The 18,874-nt window shown below is 29.5% G+C and overlaps 1 protein-coding gene across 1 annotated transcript in view; it reads right to left on the minus strand.

The window, feature by feature from the left end:
- LOC135957494 (frequenin-1) overlaps nt 1-18,640 on the minus strand; it is a 60,422-nt gene extending 41,782 nt beyond the window's left edge. Inside the window, exon 1 of the mRNA XM_065508243.1 lies at nt 17,909-18,640. Coding sequence (XP_065364315.1) covers nt 17,909-17,972 — 64 coding nt within the window. The 5' untranslated portion in view covers nt 17,973-18,640. The remainder of the gene's footprint in view (nt 1-17,908) is intronic.
- Nucleotides 18,641-18,874: the final 234 nt, after the last annotated feature.

Below are 18,874 nucleotides of genomic sequence, written 5' to 3' on the forward strand. Positions count from 1 at the left end.
AAATGAAATATCGATCATAAAACTTGATTGATTCAATTCAAATTTATTCACAATTCAGTGAATTCGCTCATTTTCACAAAATTTTACTTTTTTTGCTTGATATACATAAAATTGAGTTGTTAAGTTCTCCTTTCGATTGATTTAATTTTGAAAACATTTTCCCCATGCTATGTACAAATTTTGACATATATATTGCGTTTCAATCGGTTCAGTAGTTTCGGAGTTATAATAACAAATTGAAGCAAAAAATATATTTTTTACGTGAAAATAGAAAATTTTTTTTTGTTTTAAGAAAATCAAGAAAAATATAAAACGGCAGAAGTTGTTCAAATTCATTGCTTTATCGAAAACCCACGTACAATAGCAACAAAATGAGATATCGATCATAAAAATCGATTGATTCCTTTCGAATTTATTCACAATTAAGTGAATTCGCTCAATTTTACAAAATTTTATTTTTTTTGTTTGATATACATACATAAAATTGAGTAGTTAATGTTCTTCTTTCGATTGATTGAAATTTTGAAAACATTTTCCCCATGCTATGTATACATTTTCACATATGTATTGCATTTCAATCGGCTCAGTAGTTTTGGAGTTATAATAACAAATTGAAGCACAAAAAATATATTTTTTATGTAAAAATATCCAATTTTTTTGTTTTAAAAAAATCATGAAAAATTTAAAACTTCAGAAATTGTTCAGATTTATTGCTTTAGCGCAAAGCCATATGTTTTAGGAATAACATGGGATATCGATCATAAAAATCGATGAATTCTTTCCGAATTTATTCACAATTAAGTGAATTCGCTCATTTTTAGAAAATCGTATGTGCTTACAAGCGTGTACTTTGAGTGTAAATTTTACATGTGTTTTGAAATTGTAACAAAAACAAAACACAAGTAAATGTACACTCAAAGTACACAAGTAACAGATACATATTGCAACTATCAGAACTAAAGGTGTTTGCATGTTTAAATTAGACACAATACAATTAAGAACTACACACAATATTTAGAAATCTTTTTGCAATTATTGTATTTTAAATATTAAATTAGGCAAACACGTGAAATTCTGAGTCGTTTACTATAGGTTTCAGTCTTTTATTCAGATGTTATTAAGTAGTCATTAAGAAGTAAGTTATTCAGTAATTACAAATCATTAGATTTAGATGTTTCTGGGTATATTTTAATTGAACCATTACTCTTTCCTATGATATCTGATTGCTTTTTAAAGTAGTTATATTATTAAATATTTCAATTCGTTTGTAAATGTACTTCATACTCATTAGCATTTTAATAAAGCTAATAATGCATAAATTTCAATCAAAAAAATAAGTATAGCTGCTATGCATTTCTTCATTCAATAAAAACTTGAACACATCACAAATATGGCACTAAAAATACTTTTGGAAAATTATTCAATCTCAACAATCCATTTAAAATAATAACATTTTTATTGTTTTTATACCACAGCACACAAACAAAATAAAAAGAAAAAAATCAAATCCACATTAACATACAAAGAATCTGCTTTAGAAAACTCTACACAATTTGATTTAAGTATTTTGCTACCTTTACGAACATTTTGTTTAAAACATTCAACTGCAATCAAAAACTTGAACAAACGTAAAGTGCTTTTTATATGAATTCTACTGTTGCAACTGCAACAAAACCAGTCAAAAGCTTAAATAAGGTTGAAATATAAAATTTCCTTTTTATTTTTTTGTTGAACTTTAGAAGCATCATTAAATTGTCAAAAGACCAAGGAATAAAAACTAACAAAATCTAAAATGTGTAATGGGAATGTCACTCTAGCAGATTGTCTTATAGATTTGAAAAATTTCATCAATGAATGACAAAAAAAAAAAATAAAAGAATTTCACACATGTACGAATATTTGTTAAAAATCATGCCATCATCATCCCAGTATTGGCTATACATAAGCAGTACTTGCAGTATTTTTTTTTTTACAAAAAATACTTAAGAGAATTTACATTTTTTCAAATGTGCGTCTGTGTCTCTGTACTAAATAGTCATACAAACTGCCACAGACAGACATTAGTTGGGAAAATAAAAAAAATAAAAAAAAATTTCAAAATAAAACTAAAAGTATAGAAAAAAGTAATTTTCGATATGGATGAAAATGTCACCAGTTCAACAATAACAACACAAAACTTGATCTTTGAATATAAAAAGACATAAAAAAAACTCTTTACTGTTTAAACAAAGTTTTTATATATCGAAGAAATGTTTCAGTAAAAGAAACGTAAGAAAATAACAAATCACAAATTGGAATTATACTATATATCACACATACATACATCCATACAAGAATATTTTGTGTTCCGAAAGGATAAAGTAGGAAAAGTGGTTTTTATTCGTTTTTTGTTTGATTTATTTAAATGATGGAATTTTATGATTTCATTGGTTTGCAAAGCATTCACTAGTATTTAGTTGTTATTATAGCAAAATAGTATTTGCATTTAAGCAAAAATTATATAAAAAGCTATACAAAATCAAGGTCTTTATTTTGTTCAAAGTAATAACAAATTCTCTTTAAGCTGACCAAATAATATGTATTATTATCAGTGTTTCAACATTACTCAAGGGAAATGTCAGTTTATCATTCATTGGGCAATATTTAGAAATACTCATCTAGGATCATATAAAATATATACTTGTATTATTGCTATTTAAAATTTTAATCAAATTTAACTATGGCCGTATGTATGTGTAAATCACGCTCAAGTGTACAATACAAAATAGAAATAAATAAGACTTTCCTGAATTGTTTATCTTTGTTCTATATAGTTCGGTAATGAAATATAGAAAAATCGATTTAGAAAAAATTAAGTTATAAACCAAAATGTGAGACAACTTTTTATGTTTTTAGCAAAAACATTTTTGTACCCTTTACCATGAGTAATAAGTATATGTACTATATAATTTTGTTATTCCGTTTGTAATTTCTACATTTTTCATTTGCGACCTCACAAAGTATATATATGTGGTTGTTTGGAAAAACTAAGTAACTCCATTTTTTCGAAAATTGAGATAACACCAAAAGTAGAAAGTACATTTAATTTACTATCACTCTGTCAGATCGAAATTTTGATACTGTTTCTCATTTAAAATTTATTTCAATTCTTTTTTTGAAAAAACAAGGTAACTTCATATTTTCTTAAAAAATCTAAAAAATTAAAAGTTTAAATTGATGTTGTTTCGAAAACTAGGAGAGAAAAAGCGAAATAGAACAAATTGGATTAAATTTTTTAACCTAACACAAGCAAAAAAACTCGGTTTATTTCTGATGTGTGTCCCAAAAAAAAAAATTTGTGGGGGCTCAAGCATAATTCGAAAGATTATAGGGTAGAGTATTTTTGAGAATTTTTTCAGATTTTTCGGAAGAGGTTTAGAGGTCGCTCAAGTCGAGTTTTTACCAAAAATAGGGTTTGTCGGCCTTTTTTTGAGTTTTCATGCTTCATTTTTGTGTGCAAACATTTTTAGTTTTTGTAATGAATTGGCTCATTAAGGAGCCATAGGATTACAATTTTTCGAAATTTTTCCAGAAATTTTGTAAATAAGGCTTTATAACTTTTAAAATTTGTATGAAAATTAAATAAACTAACATTGCAGTTTGAAAGATCAATTAATTCTTAATAATTTATGGACAACAATTTTCTTTTAACAGTTTTCTTTTAAAATGTACCAACATTTTTAAGAGATTTGTGCTCGTTAAAATGATTTTCGGAAATGGGCTCTGTATGGGAGCTATGACTAATTATGGAGCGGTCGTTATACAATTTCTTGACATGACTTTTGTATATATATAACATATTTGGATTGAATTTTATTTGAATACGAATATTTTGAAGAGATTTATGCTATTTAAAGTGATTTTCGGAAGTGGACCTTATATGGGAGCTATAACTAATTATAGACCGATCTTTACAAAATTTGGTAGGCGTGAGTTTAGCATATATAAAACTTATTTGTGCTCAATTTGGTTTAGATATCTTTATAACTAAGATATTTATGAGAGCTTATCTATTTTTAGATAGGTCAATCGTATGGGGTCTAGTAGAAATAATGGACCGATTCCATCCAAATTCAATATACTTCTTCCATGTGGCAATAGAAAAGCTTGTACCAAATTCTATCTTTGAAATTGCGACTTGTAGTTTGATTACACTACGGTGGTGTAAGGTATAAAAATCATTTTGTGTACATAAAAGCTTTCGTTTTCTTTATATAACTCAGGAACGGTAAAAGCAAATTCAAAAATTGTTGTCTCTAAATTATTAAGAATTAATTGATCTTTCAAACTGCATTGTTAATTTTTTTCATTTTCATAAAAATTTTAAAGCCTTATTTACAAAATTTATGGAAAAATTTCGAAAATTTGTAATGTAGGGCACCTTAATGAGCCAATTCATTACAAAAACTAAAAATGTTTGCACACAAAAATAAAGTATGGACATTTTTCTTTTAAACTGTGTCTTCAAAAGTAATAAAAATCGTGGGTCTTGACAAAGTTATGAATAAAACTCAAAAAAAGGACGACAAACCCGTTTTTTGGCAAAAACTCGACTTAAGCGACCTCTAAACCTCTTCCGAAAGATCTCAAAAAAATCTCAAAAATACTCTACCCTATAGGCTTTAAAATTATGCTTGAGCACCCATGAAAATAAGACACACTAATGTATATAAGAATAAAAGGAAAAAAATATTTTTTGAAAAAACTGGGTAACTCCATTTTTTCGTAAAAAAAGGATAAATTAACAAACTGTGTCAAATAGTCAATGTTTTACCACAAATTATTACTAAAGAGGCCTTAATTCCTTAAAATATAAAAATAAATTTAAAAAAAAAAATATTTTTTTGGGAAAAACTCGACTTTTTAAAAAACGGAAAAAGTCGAAAGGTCGAAAAGTCGAAAAGTCGACTTTTCAGCTATAGAACCCTATTATTTAAACAATTTTTAAACATTTTTGCTTCAAAATTAATTCATTCGAGTATTCGATTATTTGGCGATTATAATCGCATTAACATCATTGACTACTCAATCTGATGTATATAAAATTTTGTAAAAATGAGACAATTCACTTAATTGTGAATAAATTCGAAAAGAATTCATAGATTTATATGATTGATATCGCATATAGATCCTATTACATGTGACTTTGCGACAAAGTAATAAATCTAAACAATTTCTGCCCTTTTCGATTTTTCATGATTGTTTTAAAAGAAAAAAATTTGATATTTTCACATAAAAAATATATTTTTTGTTTAAATTTGTTATTATAACTCCAAAACTACTGAGCCGATTGAAACGCAATATAAATGTGAACATTTTTGCATAGCATGAGGAAAATGTATTCAAAATTCATTTAATCGAAAGAAGAACATTAAATACTCAATTTTATGTATATAAAACAAAAAACTAAAATTATGCAAAAATGAGCGAATTTACTAAGTTGTGAATAAATTCGAAAAGAATCCATCGATTTTAATCCTCGGTAACTCATTTTGTTGCGATTTATGCGGATTTGAGACAAAGTAAAAAACGTGAACAAGTTCTGCCGTTTTCGATTTTTCAAGATTTTTTTAAAACAAAAAATTTAGCTATTTTCACGTAAAAAATATAATTTTTGCTTCAATTTGTTATTATAACGCCGAAGCTACTGAGCCGCTTAAAATGCAATATATAAACAGATTAAAGTCTATGTAAATATTAACTTTTCTAATTTTGCTCTAATAATATCGGACTAACCCGTTATGAGTTATCATAAATTATTAACAATTTAAAAAAAACAAGTAAGAAAGTATGGTCGGTCAAGCCCGACCATATAATACCCTACACTAAGTAAAAGAGCAAAAACATTTTTCTTTTAAAATTTCAATAATTTATATTTTTGAGTGATTTTCGAAAGTGGGCCTTATATGGGGGCTATGACCAATTATAGACCGATCACCATGAAATTAGGTCGTGTGATTTATGTCTATATGAAAGTTTACTATGTTGAATTTTGTGAGTATACCAACATTTTTAAGAGATTTATGCACGTTAAAGTGATTTTCGGAAGCGGGTCTATATGGGAGCTATGACTAATTATGGACCGATCGTAGCAAAATTTGGTGACATGAATTTTGTATATATAAAACTTATTTGGAGCGCAAGTTGTGGAGATGCATTAATAAGTTAAACATTTATGACCGATAAAGTCCAATTTCGGAAGGACATTTGTATGGGGGCTAGTTGAAATAATGGACCGATTTTAGCCAGTTGCAATAGGCTTTGTTCCTGGGCCGAAAAAATATATGTACCAAATTTGATCGAAATATCTAAGTCGATCGGTATACTTTAAGGTGGGTGTTAGACTAATATTTTTGGACGTTACAAACATCTGCACAAACCCTCCCCACTATGGTGGTGTAGGGTATAAATATATTAAAAATTTTTACCATTTTGATGATGCATCAAATCTATAGTGGTTAGTTGAGATGAGTTATTAATATTGGCTGCATAGACCATCGCTCTTCATCAAATTAAATTTACACAAATATATTAAACCTAACAAGAGAAAATTGTTATTGCTATTGCACATGTTCTAAATATAAATATAGCTGTTCAAACTTTTTCTTATTTCGCGATTAATTTCGATTAATAGATACAAAACAAGCAATTCTTTATAATTAAATTTTAATAATTTTAAATTATTGCTCTTGCAAAAACTAATACCAAATAAAAGTTCCTTTTTCCATAAAAAATCTTTCTAAAACAATTAATCAAATTTAATATGTTTCTATGCTCTACAATTAATAAATTTATGGCACAAATTTGTTAACAAAATTTAAATACACAATGACAAGGCTAATTTCAAGTCCTCCAAACATATTTGACATACCAACACAAACATACACAGGATAATATTTGGCCACAAACCCACAGAATTAAGGAAAACAATGACATGTATGGAATTTTAATTAGTTGAGCAAACAAACCCCTCATAAAAACAAATAAATAAATAGCAAAATTTAACAAAAACATTAATACAACCCAAATTTGTTACTTATGAGAGGAAAATGTGTTAAACAATTAAGTTGAAATACATATTTTGTTTTCCTTTTTTTATTTTGTCGTTTTGCAGTAATTTAGAATTTAACAATCTAGAGAATCTGTTGGCCAATTATTTGTTACAAAATACATCAGTTTGTTATAAAATGATTTATTTATTTAGAGGAAATTGGCTAAAATATTCAAACATATAAATCATATGCTAGAAATGGATTTTAATATTTATTTTTGAAAACCTTTTTGAAATTTTTGGCAGTTACTTATTGGCTAAAGTTGGGCGAATACATAAATTAATTGGGCGTAACATTTGGCAGCATGTTTTTTATTTTGTTGCTAAAGTAATAAATCATCAACAAATCAATTTCTGTGCTGTTATATTTCAAATATTCAAAAAATGCAAATACACATTTCCCTAGACACAGTGATCCGTTAGAATCAACCCAGCAGTTAAGCAAGTAGTCAATGTATCCTTTATAGACAGTAATTGCCACTAATGTCTGACCACTTGGTCATTTGACACGTATGTGCTATTATTAGTGCATAGAAAAATCAAATGGTTACTTTATACATCCCTGGTAATCTGGCGTGAAGTCAATTGTCACCTAAGTGTCTCTAAGTAATCTAGAGTGTAGTCACTTTCATTTTTTTTGTTAGTTATTCGTACAAACGGGTTTTAAGTACGTGGTGTTAAACGCTATATCCGTCCATGGTGATTTAGCAAAACAAACTTACTAAACGACAGCCAATTCGACAGATGTAGCTTCAACAATATGTCCGCTATCATCTGTCAATGTCCCTATTGGAAGACCCTTTATATGAAATATTGGCACAGACAAAATAAGCTTTCAGAATATTTCTTGCATAGTTCTCAAATTTAATTACAGGGTATATAAGTATCATACAATTAATGTAGACTTTTATGACTCATTTCCTAATCTATCCCACTGTTTTGCATAACTGTATAAATTACTGTGGTTGGCAAATCGGTGTTTTGCAGAAAATTTTAATTGTGTTCAAGTATTTATTTTACAAATCAGATTTCCCATTCGGAAAAGTCAACCAACCATACACACACACGTATTTTACACATGAATGTGTTTCTATGTTTTGAGAGAGAGAGCGAGAAGATAACAAAAGTAAAATTTTTGTTTAAGTATTTCTGTTTATTTATTTAAACAATTTTTTTAATGAATTTCAGTTATTTTATTTAGTTTCCGGTTTATTAAGTTTTCAAAGCAACCATCCATCCATCATACATATATGATGAGGGTTCGTATACTTAAGTTTGCAATGAAGTTTGTAACACATTTCGAATACTCATGAGGGTCTAAATGTAACAAACGAAATGAAATATATTATTGATCCTTTTTATTGTTAAGAAATGGAAGACCTTCATAACTCAAAAATATAGTTTGCAAGTTAAATGATTTTGAATGGTTTAAGTTGTTGTTAAAGTTTTTAAAATAGGATTTATGTAAATTGGAAATTTGTTAAAATTAAATGATTTTTTTATATTTTCTAATGTATGTAATGTATTCACATGTGTTAAATCTAATAGAAATCATAAAAAATAGATTACCCAGTATTTTAGATTTGTAACCTGAGAGAGCAGGATAATGACAGAGAAAGTGACTTCAGTGAATCAATATCCTCACATGCGTACGTGGAACACAACAATGTCAGTAGGTCATTAATAATATTGAGAAATATATTACTTTTCCGTACTACAATACACAGGGTACAGGACAGACTCAAAATATTTTGGAAATTAATCTGACTTTTCTTATTGGCTGATCCGATTGCTAAAGCAGAGTATTCGATTTTATTTGTTGAAGATAGACCTGCACAAAAATCTTGTTATAGTCAGAAGTGCAAAATTGCAATCGGATCCAGAGAGGAAGCATTCAGAACTAGCGCAATAACACAGAATCTAATTCGCTACGCAAAAAAGCGATGTCTTTGTATGTCAAAGTACTAAGGCCCAAAAAAAGATTCGTAATAAAGTTTTTACTGCTTTCCGGGATAGTAAAAGCTTTTGGTCATTCGTTAAAAGCGTAAAGGATAATACTAGTTCCTCAATTCCGACTCTTTTAAAGGATTACCAAACATTCACTGATAAAACTAAACTTTTAGCTGAATTATTCGCAAGTAATTCTCACTTCCCGGAAAGTGATCAAAAACTGTCCGAACTCGAAAGAGTATTAGTGACTATGCCAAGTATATTATTTCGAGCTTGTGCTATTAAAAGTATCAGATGCGTTCGTCATAAAGCAGTACTATTCGACGTTAGCTCGTCCATTACCCAACTTTTTCTGCACTTCACACCGTGCCGGCGTATTTCCTGTATGTTGAAAAGTTGTTAATGTCACGTCAATTCCTCTACCTAGTGGCGGTTAGTAGCCATAAAATCTTATGGTACATGGTACTTACTGCCTCGTGAAGCATAGCTGAGTGCTATCAGACGCGTCCACGGGTTGCGGATAGTGGAAACCCCAGTAGATATGCTGGGATGCTGCGAATGAAATAAGCAGTCGCGGACAATTCAGCGGTCTCAAGGGGAGAGTCTCGGGGGGTCTCATTTAGAGCTCCTGTAAATACCCGAGTTGCCAATGATCCTTGGAATGACGTGGCGAGTAGTTGGCGCCACTCAATAGCCAATCTCAACCGTTACCAGATCGGCAACCCGTTACCAGAATCGGATGCAATCGGCTAATCATCGGTTCATCTTAAACTTTCCGGATTACAGAAACCACAACGAATGAAAACCAAAACGATCCCCAACTGTTGACGACTTTTAGCTTTAAATCAAGGACACGATTCGGAACATGCAATATTAGAACGCTTCTTGAACCATCAAGACTGGCCCAAATATGTAAGGAGTTTAAGAATTATAACCTTCTGTTTCTCGGTCTATGTGAAACAAGATGGCCTGATTATGGCACAATAACAACTAATGGTGACATTACCTTTTTATATTCTGGCAAGCCAAGTGGACTCCCTCGATCGAGCGGCGTAGGATTCCTTCTTTCTAGAGAGGCAAGGAGCGCATTAATGGCATGGAAACCCCATTCTGATAGGATTATATCTATTCGCCTACACATCCGGGCACGTAATATCACATGCATTCAATGCTACGCCCCCACTGAAGTCTCGGACCCCAACGACAAGGAAGACTTTTACAGCCTCCTGGAAAGGATAATAAAAGACACTCCTAGTGGTGACGTTTTACTTCTTACCGGCGATTTCAACGCACAGGTGGGCCCAGTTAACTCAAATATTGAGTCAGTCATGGGAACTCATGGACTGAGTCCTGAAACTGTACTGCAAGCGACATACAATCCCTGCAAGTATTTATTAACCACTGCTTGCGCAAAATATTTCGAATATTTTGGCCGAACGTAGTTTCCAACAGGGACCTCTGGCAAATAGCAGACGAAACACCAATCCGCATGGAAATTGCAAGGAGGAAATGGAGCTGGGTTGGCCATATTTTGAGAAGACCTCATGATGATATATCAAAGATGGAAATTGACTGGAACCCTCAAGGCAGCAGAAGAAGAGGAAGACCCGCTAACACGTGGAGAAGGCAATTAGAATCCATAGGAATCAATATATATATTCCTAAAAAGGAAGAGCCTAATAACCCTGAAAAATACAGTCCAACAGCAATTTGTTCTGCACTTTCCTAAGTTATGGAGGGTATGGTAAACTACCATCTGGTTATAAGTATAAAATCAAAACAATTGCATTTTTACCTTAATCAAGGTTAGTTTATTATAAAAAATAAGAAAGTTTTGTAAAAAAAAAACATAAACGATGACTTCAAAAAATTTAATTGTTAAGTCAATAGATTCCAATAAACTATGTTTTAAAGACTATAGAAAAGGTGGTTAGTACAGTGACCACTAAAACGCAAATATTTAAATATTTGAAGTCCAAAAATTTACTTAACAATCGCCAGTATGATTGTCGTAGAGGATGCTCCACTGGAGAATTTTTCCTATCGCAAAAATGGTGTCGTTCTATTCACCGTTTTGGCGAAAGTAAAGTGGTGATATTTCCAAGGCGTTCAAAATAGTGTGGCATGGTGCTCTTATTGCTTTTGGTGTCGGTAATAACTTCTTTCGAAGTATTCGAGCTTTCTTAGAGATCGCACTATACGAATGGTTATAGATGGAATCACATCAAACGAGTTCGAGATAAATTCAGGGGTAACGCAAGGAAATTTCAAAATAAAAAGTATTGATCTTTTTGAAACAAATTTCATGATTTTTTTAGTATGTAAAATCGACATATTTCATTCCAATATTTTAAATTTGTTTAGTTTTTTGGGACCGCATAACACACTACAGGGAAAATTCATTCTTTTAGTCCGCTGAAGTCTATCCTGTCATTTTCAATGTAGGAAAGTCGCTAAAAATTTTAAAACTTAAAATTTATAAACTTAAAATATTACAAATTGGATTAACACGATACGGCAGATACGGCATTTAAAAATCATAACAACCTTAAAAAAGGATGTTTTAATACATCAAGGACAAACATTTATGAAACGAATCCCATAATTCGCAAAAAAAAAATTCCTAAAATGAACATTTTACAGTTTTTGTCTCGGACCACATTTGGTCCGAGACTGATAAATGACTTACATTGCATTTAAGAAAAATGTAAAACCGTTCTAAAATTTACATTCCCAATTATTTACTGAAATGTGTTTTTTAACAAAAATCATAACAAAACTGTATTTTATTTACTTAGTACACAAATGAAGGGTACTTAAAATTCCGCACAGCCAAATACGGTTAGCACTTTAACTTGTTAGTGGAATACCATCCCCCTTTAACACATACTTATTTTATTTTTACACTTAAGTATGTTGTAAGTATGTCTATGCGAGAGTGTAGAAATGTAGAAATATCTGTAGTACATAAATGCTAAAACCAAATTAATGTTGAATTTAATTCAAATGGAATTTACAAACTTTTTTTCCTTTACTCTAAGGTATAAAACATATATCTAAAATAAGGATATGGTTTCGTTGGTTTATATGTTTTTATTTTATATTTATAGGATTTTAGAGGTAAGTAGTTACATACAGAGAGTATCAAAAGTGAGTAAACACTAGTGTTTTTTTTTTTTTTGATTTTTTTAAGATCATGAAAATCATTATAGTCCGACTTAAATGTTTTTTTTAAAAAAACCGAATCTATTATTCAGACGAATCCCCAACAAACCAAAACTTTTAAATTTTAATCGACTTTAGGATTTTTATTATCTTAAAAAAATCAAATAATTTGTGGTGTTTACTTACTTTTGAGGCTCTCTGTAAGTGTGTATATTTCTACCATTAAACTGAATCATATATAGCCACATTTATCTTACAGATACAAAACTTGTACAAAATTGACTACAACACATGCAAATATGAACACATGTGATTGTGTAAAAGGTAGAGAACATAAATAAAAAGTGTATACTCCCAACAGTTCTAGGATTCTGTCCCGAGCTAGTGATTTTACCTATCATTTAGGAGGACAACTAGTTAAGTGAGCTAAGTGACTAGTTCTTTTAACCCTTTTGGATTGTAATAACACTTTCTGATAGCTGGTCAAAAGTAGTCAAAGCATTGATTTCATATACCGGTTACCTAGAATACGTACATTTTAATATGTACGGGTGCTAATTATCATCTAAAACGACATATCATAGACAGTCCAATAATCGATTGCTTGTAAACAAACCTTCCTCCGACAACTCTCCAATAGATTACTTCTGGTGGTTAAAATAACTACTTTCTAAGGTGCAGTACAAAATAAACGTTTAAAGTGATCAAACTCTAGGTTACTTAGAGACACTTAAGTGACAATTGACTTCACGTTAGGTTACATGGGATATCAGTCTACTGAAGCAAAAAGTAAATAAACAGTATGAGAATTATATGAGCACAATTAGTATATAACAGTTTGTATGAATTAAATTTTAAAGTGACTACACTCTAGATTACATAGAGACACTTAAGTGACTATTGACTTCATGATAGATTACCTGGGATGTATAAAGTAACCAATTGACTTCACACTGCACTTCTAAGAGCACATATGTGTCAAATAACCCAAAATAAATAAATCGGACACAGCCAAATAGTCAGACATTATTGACAATTACTGTCTTTAAGGGATACATTGACTACTTGCTTAACAGCTGGGCTTTTATAGCTGGAAAAAAGCAGAAAACTATAGAATATAATGTGAATATGAGTAAATATATTTACTGTGTGGTATCATATGGATTTTACCTTTTTTTCCCAGCTTGTTTTATTCAATATTTTATGTTAGTGGTTATATTTTTCATATAATTAAGACATCTTAAGAGGCAGTAGTTGATTTATAATAGATTTAAGTAGAAGGTTATTTAATGGCAACACATGGTAAAACACAAGATGTTGTGGCAACTAAGTGAGTGTTTTTTTTATTCAAGGTGTAAATTCAGCTACATTGTAAAAGAATATCCTACAAATGTAGTGGCTTTTGTAGTATGTAATAAAATTGTTTAATTTTGTTGCTAACAAAAACATCTAAATTTAAATTAAATACAAAAATGAATTGAATTTTCTTAAAAAGCTTTTGTTTCTAAACAATTCTTTTAAGTTATATCATGCTACGATTTCTCTGGGTTTGCAATAAATTTTTCCTAGAATTCAATTGGTTAAACTAAACTATATTTGCACTGCTATTATTGCAATTTAAGTTAGAAAATATAATAAATAATTCAAACAAAAAGAAATCATGTATTTCCTGGTATTATGAAAGCACACAGTTGGAAGTTTCTTATAAATATTTTAATTTAATAGCTTTGCTTTTCAGGACTTCTTCTATTGATTATAGTTTATTATATAAAATAGTGGTGTGTTATAATAGATTAATAGAATCTCAACTATGTGCCGCTGTTAGTTTATAAATAAGACAAATTTTTCTTTAAAAATATTGAAAAGATGTCCATGGACGATATGACAAATATGATATGTCACCATGTCCAAGTTTTTATACCCTTCACCTCGTGAGAAGGTCGATTAAGCAATGTCCGTCTGCCTGTCTGTCTGTTGAAATCAATTTTCTGAAGACCCCAAATATCTTCGAGATCGAAATCTTCAATAATTCTGTCGGACATGTTTTCGAGAAGTTTGCTATTTAAAATTATCCAAATCGGTCCACAAATGGCTGAGGAAAAAACCAGGACAACCTCGATTTTTTACCTATATCTGGATTACTAAATCATTAATATAGATAATATGGATATCTAATGATAGATATTTCGAAGACATTTGCAATAACGTATATAAATCCATAGTAAGTTGGACCTACAATGGGTCAAAATCGGAAAAGATATTTTTTAACCTGATTTTTTTTTCACCAACATTTTTTTTTTTGCTAAATATTAAAAAAAAAAAATTAAAATTAAAAAAACAATTCGAAAAATTTTTTTTACAAAAAATTAAAAAACTGCAAAAAAAATAAATTTTGTTTATCTAAAAATATTAAAAATTTTTATTTTGAAGTATAATTTGGTGAAGGGTAGAAAAGATTCGGCACAGCCGAATATAGCGCTCTTACTTGTTTTGTTATAATATCCATATCTGGGGCGGAGTTATCGGAATCCTTTACAAAGTAATTAAGAATAAACTAGGTTACTACTTATATTTTGATATCGACCATGCGATTTGAGAATTTTTGCCTTAAAGTTGCATTTTAAAATTGTTTAAATTAAAATACATATAACTTATAACTCTTTTTATAATTGACACATACATGTGTTCTTACTCCAATAAAGAAAAATTGGAGAAAATCGGGAAATATTTGGATCCGCTGCTATCAAAAAACTGGAGTAGGGTGGGTAAAAATGTTGAAAATTTAAATTTTAAATGAGAATATCTCCTAAGCTATAAGAAATAATTGATAGTTGTTTTTTGTAGTACTCGACTATGAGATTCTATATATGTAATTTTTTTGAAATCGGAACATAAACGAAGAAATTGGATCGTTTTAAAAATCTAACATACACGAGGTGTCCTACTTTGAGGACCCTTGGTCGCGCCCCTAGTGCGTCCATAAGTTTTAAGTTCAAAAATTAAACTCGACAACACTTCTTCTTTCTGCACGTGAAAATTCATTCAAATCGGACTTACACTTTAAAAGTTACATATTTATTTCCATATAATTTTTTTTCTATACAACTGTGTGTCGCACAGTGTTGCTAATTTTGAAATAACGGTCAAAAACTTTTTTTTATATTTTGCCGCCAATTTTTCACTATAAACAGGGTGATTCAATATGCACCTTTTTATTATCTGACTGAAAAGTAGGATTTTGTAATAAATTTTGAAAATTCAATCGCTTATAACTTTTTATTTACAAAAGCGATTTTTATGAGGTAAACGGTTTTCTTTAAAATGGTTTCATAGCTTTAATTTCAATTTAGATATATGATTCCACCACTATGGAAATTGCTTCTATATTATTTTTAAAAATGTGTTAAATTTAACATAAATTTAAGGTTTGATGGAATAGAAACCTAAGGAATTCCTAATATTTTGTAAAAAGCTTAGTACCATTTTAAAGTACTTACTCTCTTCTTTATATAAATACCCATTTCGTTTTCCGCTTTTTTGCTCTTCTTATATACAAAGTACAGGTCGAAATTTAGAAGATATTTCCATAAAATTTACAACATAAAATTTTTTCGGCCCAAGGACCATTCCCATTAAAATTGGCTAAAATCGGTCCATTATTTCACCTATCCCCCATATAAATGTTCCCGAAATTGGACTTTATCCGTCATAAATGCCAAATTAATATAGGTATCTACACATCCTTTCCAAATTAGTTTTATGTATACGGAAGTCGTGTCACCAAATTTTATGACGATCAGTTCATAATTAGTCATAACTTCCATATAAGGCCCGCTTCCGAAAATCACTTTAACGAACATAAATCTCTTAAAAATGTTGGTAGCTACACAAAATTAAACACAAATAACTTTCATGTAGACATAAATCAGGCGATTTAAATTCATGGTGATAGATCCATAATTAGTCATATCTCCAATATAAGCCCCTCTTCCGAAAATTACTTTAATAAGTATATATCTCTTTAAAATGTTGGTAGCTACACAAAATTAAACACAAATAACTTTCATATACTACGTTTATATGCAAGGCTTATTCGCAAATAAAAATATTGTAATTAGAAAAATTTGCCGTATAAACAGTGACTTATTTTTTTATTTGCAAATAGCTAACTCACGAAAACAATTCCTGATTAACGACACTATTTGCAAATTAGATTTTAAACATTGCCATATTTTTTAACGTTTTTAGTTTTTCTTTCGTATTTTAAATATTTCATTGCGTTTTTGCATTAATTGAATTGTAAGACAAACAAGAATTTTTAATTCTTTAATTTTTGCATTTAAAAAAATAAGAATTTTCCGTTACCAAAGTGACATATAAACAGAGAGTTAGTTAATTGCAAATAATTATTTGGGAATAGGCTACGTATAAACGTAGTAATATAGACATAAATCACACGATCTAATTTCATGGTGATCGGGTCATAATTGGTCATAGCTCCCATGTAAGGCCACTTCCGAAAATCGCTCACGAATATAAATTATTGCTATTTTAAAAGAAAAATGTTTTTGCTCATTTACTTAGTTTAGGGTATTATATGGTCGGTTTTGACGGACTCAGAAAGACCTTTATATTATACAATACAATAAATACTCAATTTTTTGTTATAAATTTCATATGTAAACTGCAAAAAAAAAAAGTTTTACTTAAATTATGGCTAATATTTCTTAAGAACATAACTATAAATTTTGTAGACATCATAAGTACATTACACCACAACCTAATATCCAAAATAATATACCAAAATAAGGATAAAAAATTCACCTATCAAACAAAAAAACCGCATTAAAAAATTCCGCCTGTATCAAAATTTATATTTTTGTTATATAATTTGCCCCACTGTGCGTCGTTGCAAGGGCTCGATAAAGAGTTTTTCTCTTTCGACTTAGATTTACACTATTTAGTTATGACAAAACAAGCACAACAACAATTTTTTAAAACTATTGTAATGATACAACCCGCCATAAGAAATTTTGCTTCTAAATGACGCACATTATATATTTATTATATTCTTTGGTAAAACTTTATGACGATATGATATAGCACATCGTGTGAATACCCCAATTAAATTATACAACTGATTCATTTCTAGATATTTGCATAAATTTATTGATAACGTCTTCTGTAAGTCCTAGCTATCAATGAGTTATTTAAGTCATTACTTGTAACTATGTATTTTTAGTGATATTAAAGTAATGGCATATTTATAAGCAGTTAAAATGCTATTTTGTAAGTAGTGAAATACCAGAATTAAACTAATAAAATCCTATAATTTCATATTAAATTATTGTATAATGGGTTCACATTTAGCTAAAGTTACCAGCCGTAAGATTATGTTGGTGATTCACTTTGAAAACCAACATTTCAATTGGTTACTAGTTACATTTTCCAAAGTAGTAGATCCTCCTCTATAATTTGCAAACAAATTAAATAGTTTAGAAGTTGACAGTAGGCATATAATCAACTCCCATATTATCTTGTATTCTCAACTTTCAGCTGTTTGGTTTTGCATAACATTATCTAATTGCTTGAATTAATAATAGCAGTAGAATTAGCTATTTAATTATTTATATATATTTTATATGATTATTATATTCTTATTCCTATTATTATTATTATAAAATAATTATGCAATTAACTTACAATAGGTATCCGTTGTTAAACGATCAATGGTGTCCTGTTTCAATTTGGAGCTTTTCTTTCCCATATTTGCGGCGCTAAACACACTCACTTACTCACTCAGTTACTAGCACGCACACACTTACTCTCAGGCTTAAGTGGTGTCTCTTTTCTAACTGTTATTTTAATGGCGGTTGTTGTCCTGTTTGTGGTTTTTATTATTTTTTCTTCTTGTTCTTCGTTTATGTTAAACGTTGTGGCCAAGCAGCGACTTTTTCAATACTGCTGGAGGTGGTGATGGTGTTGGCGGCGGTGTTGCTGATAATGATGGCAGGACATAAAATACTGAAGAAGGGTCTGTCTGGCTGTCTTTCTTTCTGTCGGTCTCTCTGACTGACTGACTGACTGATTATTTTTATTGTTTCTGCTGCTGTTATTTGTCAATACAATTAAATTATAGCAGTAATTGTATTATTAAATGTACTATATTGATTTTTTTGTTGTATCTTCTTTTCTGTTATTTTCTTTGTTAAAAGAGTAAATAAGTTTTTCTTTTTTCTGTTTCTTTTGTATTGAAATTAAATTTCTTGTGTTGCTTTTCTGTTTTTTTTTTGTATTCATATGCTAAAAATTCAGTTTGTCTTGAATTTGTTTTTGAATATTAACAGTTTTTAGGGACAAATAGAGGCCAAGGTGTCGTGTGTTAACATTTGATGTCATAATTGATTACATTGATATTTAATTTGTTTATTGACAGCCTGCAAATAGAACACAAATGGTAATATAATTTTATTTTAATATCAATTAATTTTATTACAAGTTATTTTTTCATTCTCAGTAATACTTAATTTATGTATGTTGAAATTTATTTAATTTAACAATTTATGTATGTGGGCATTTTCCTGGCTAACCAGAATTTATAAACTGATTGATTAATTGCGGTCGTTCATTGTAGCGTTTAATTACTAGTAGTATTTCTCATGCATCATG

This window comes from Calliphora vicina, chromosome 4 (assembly GCF_958450345.1).
Source record: "Calliphora vicina chromosome 4, idCalVici1.1, whole genome shotgun sequence".
Classification (NCBI taxonomy): domain Eukaryota; kingdom Metazoa; phylum Arthropoda; class Insecta; order Diptera; family Calliphoridae; genus Calliphora; species Calliphora vicina.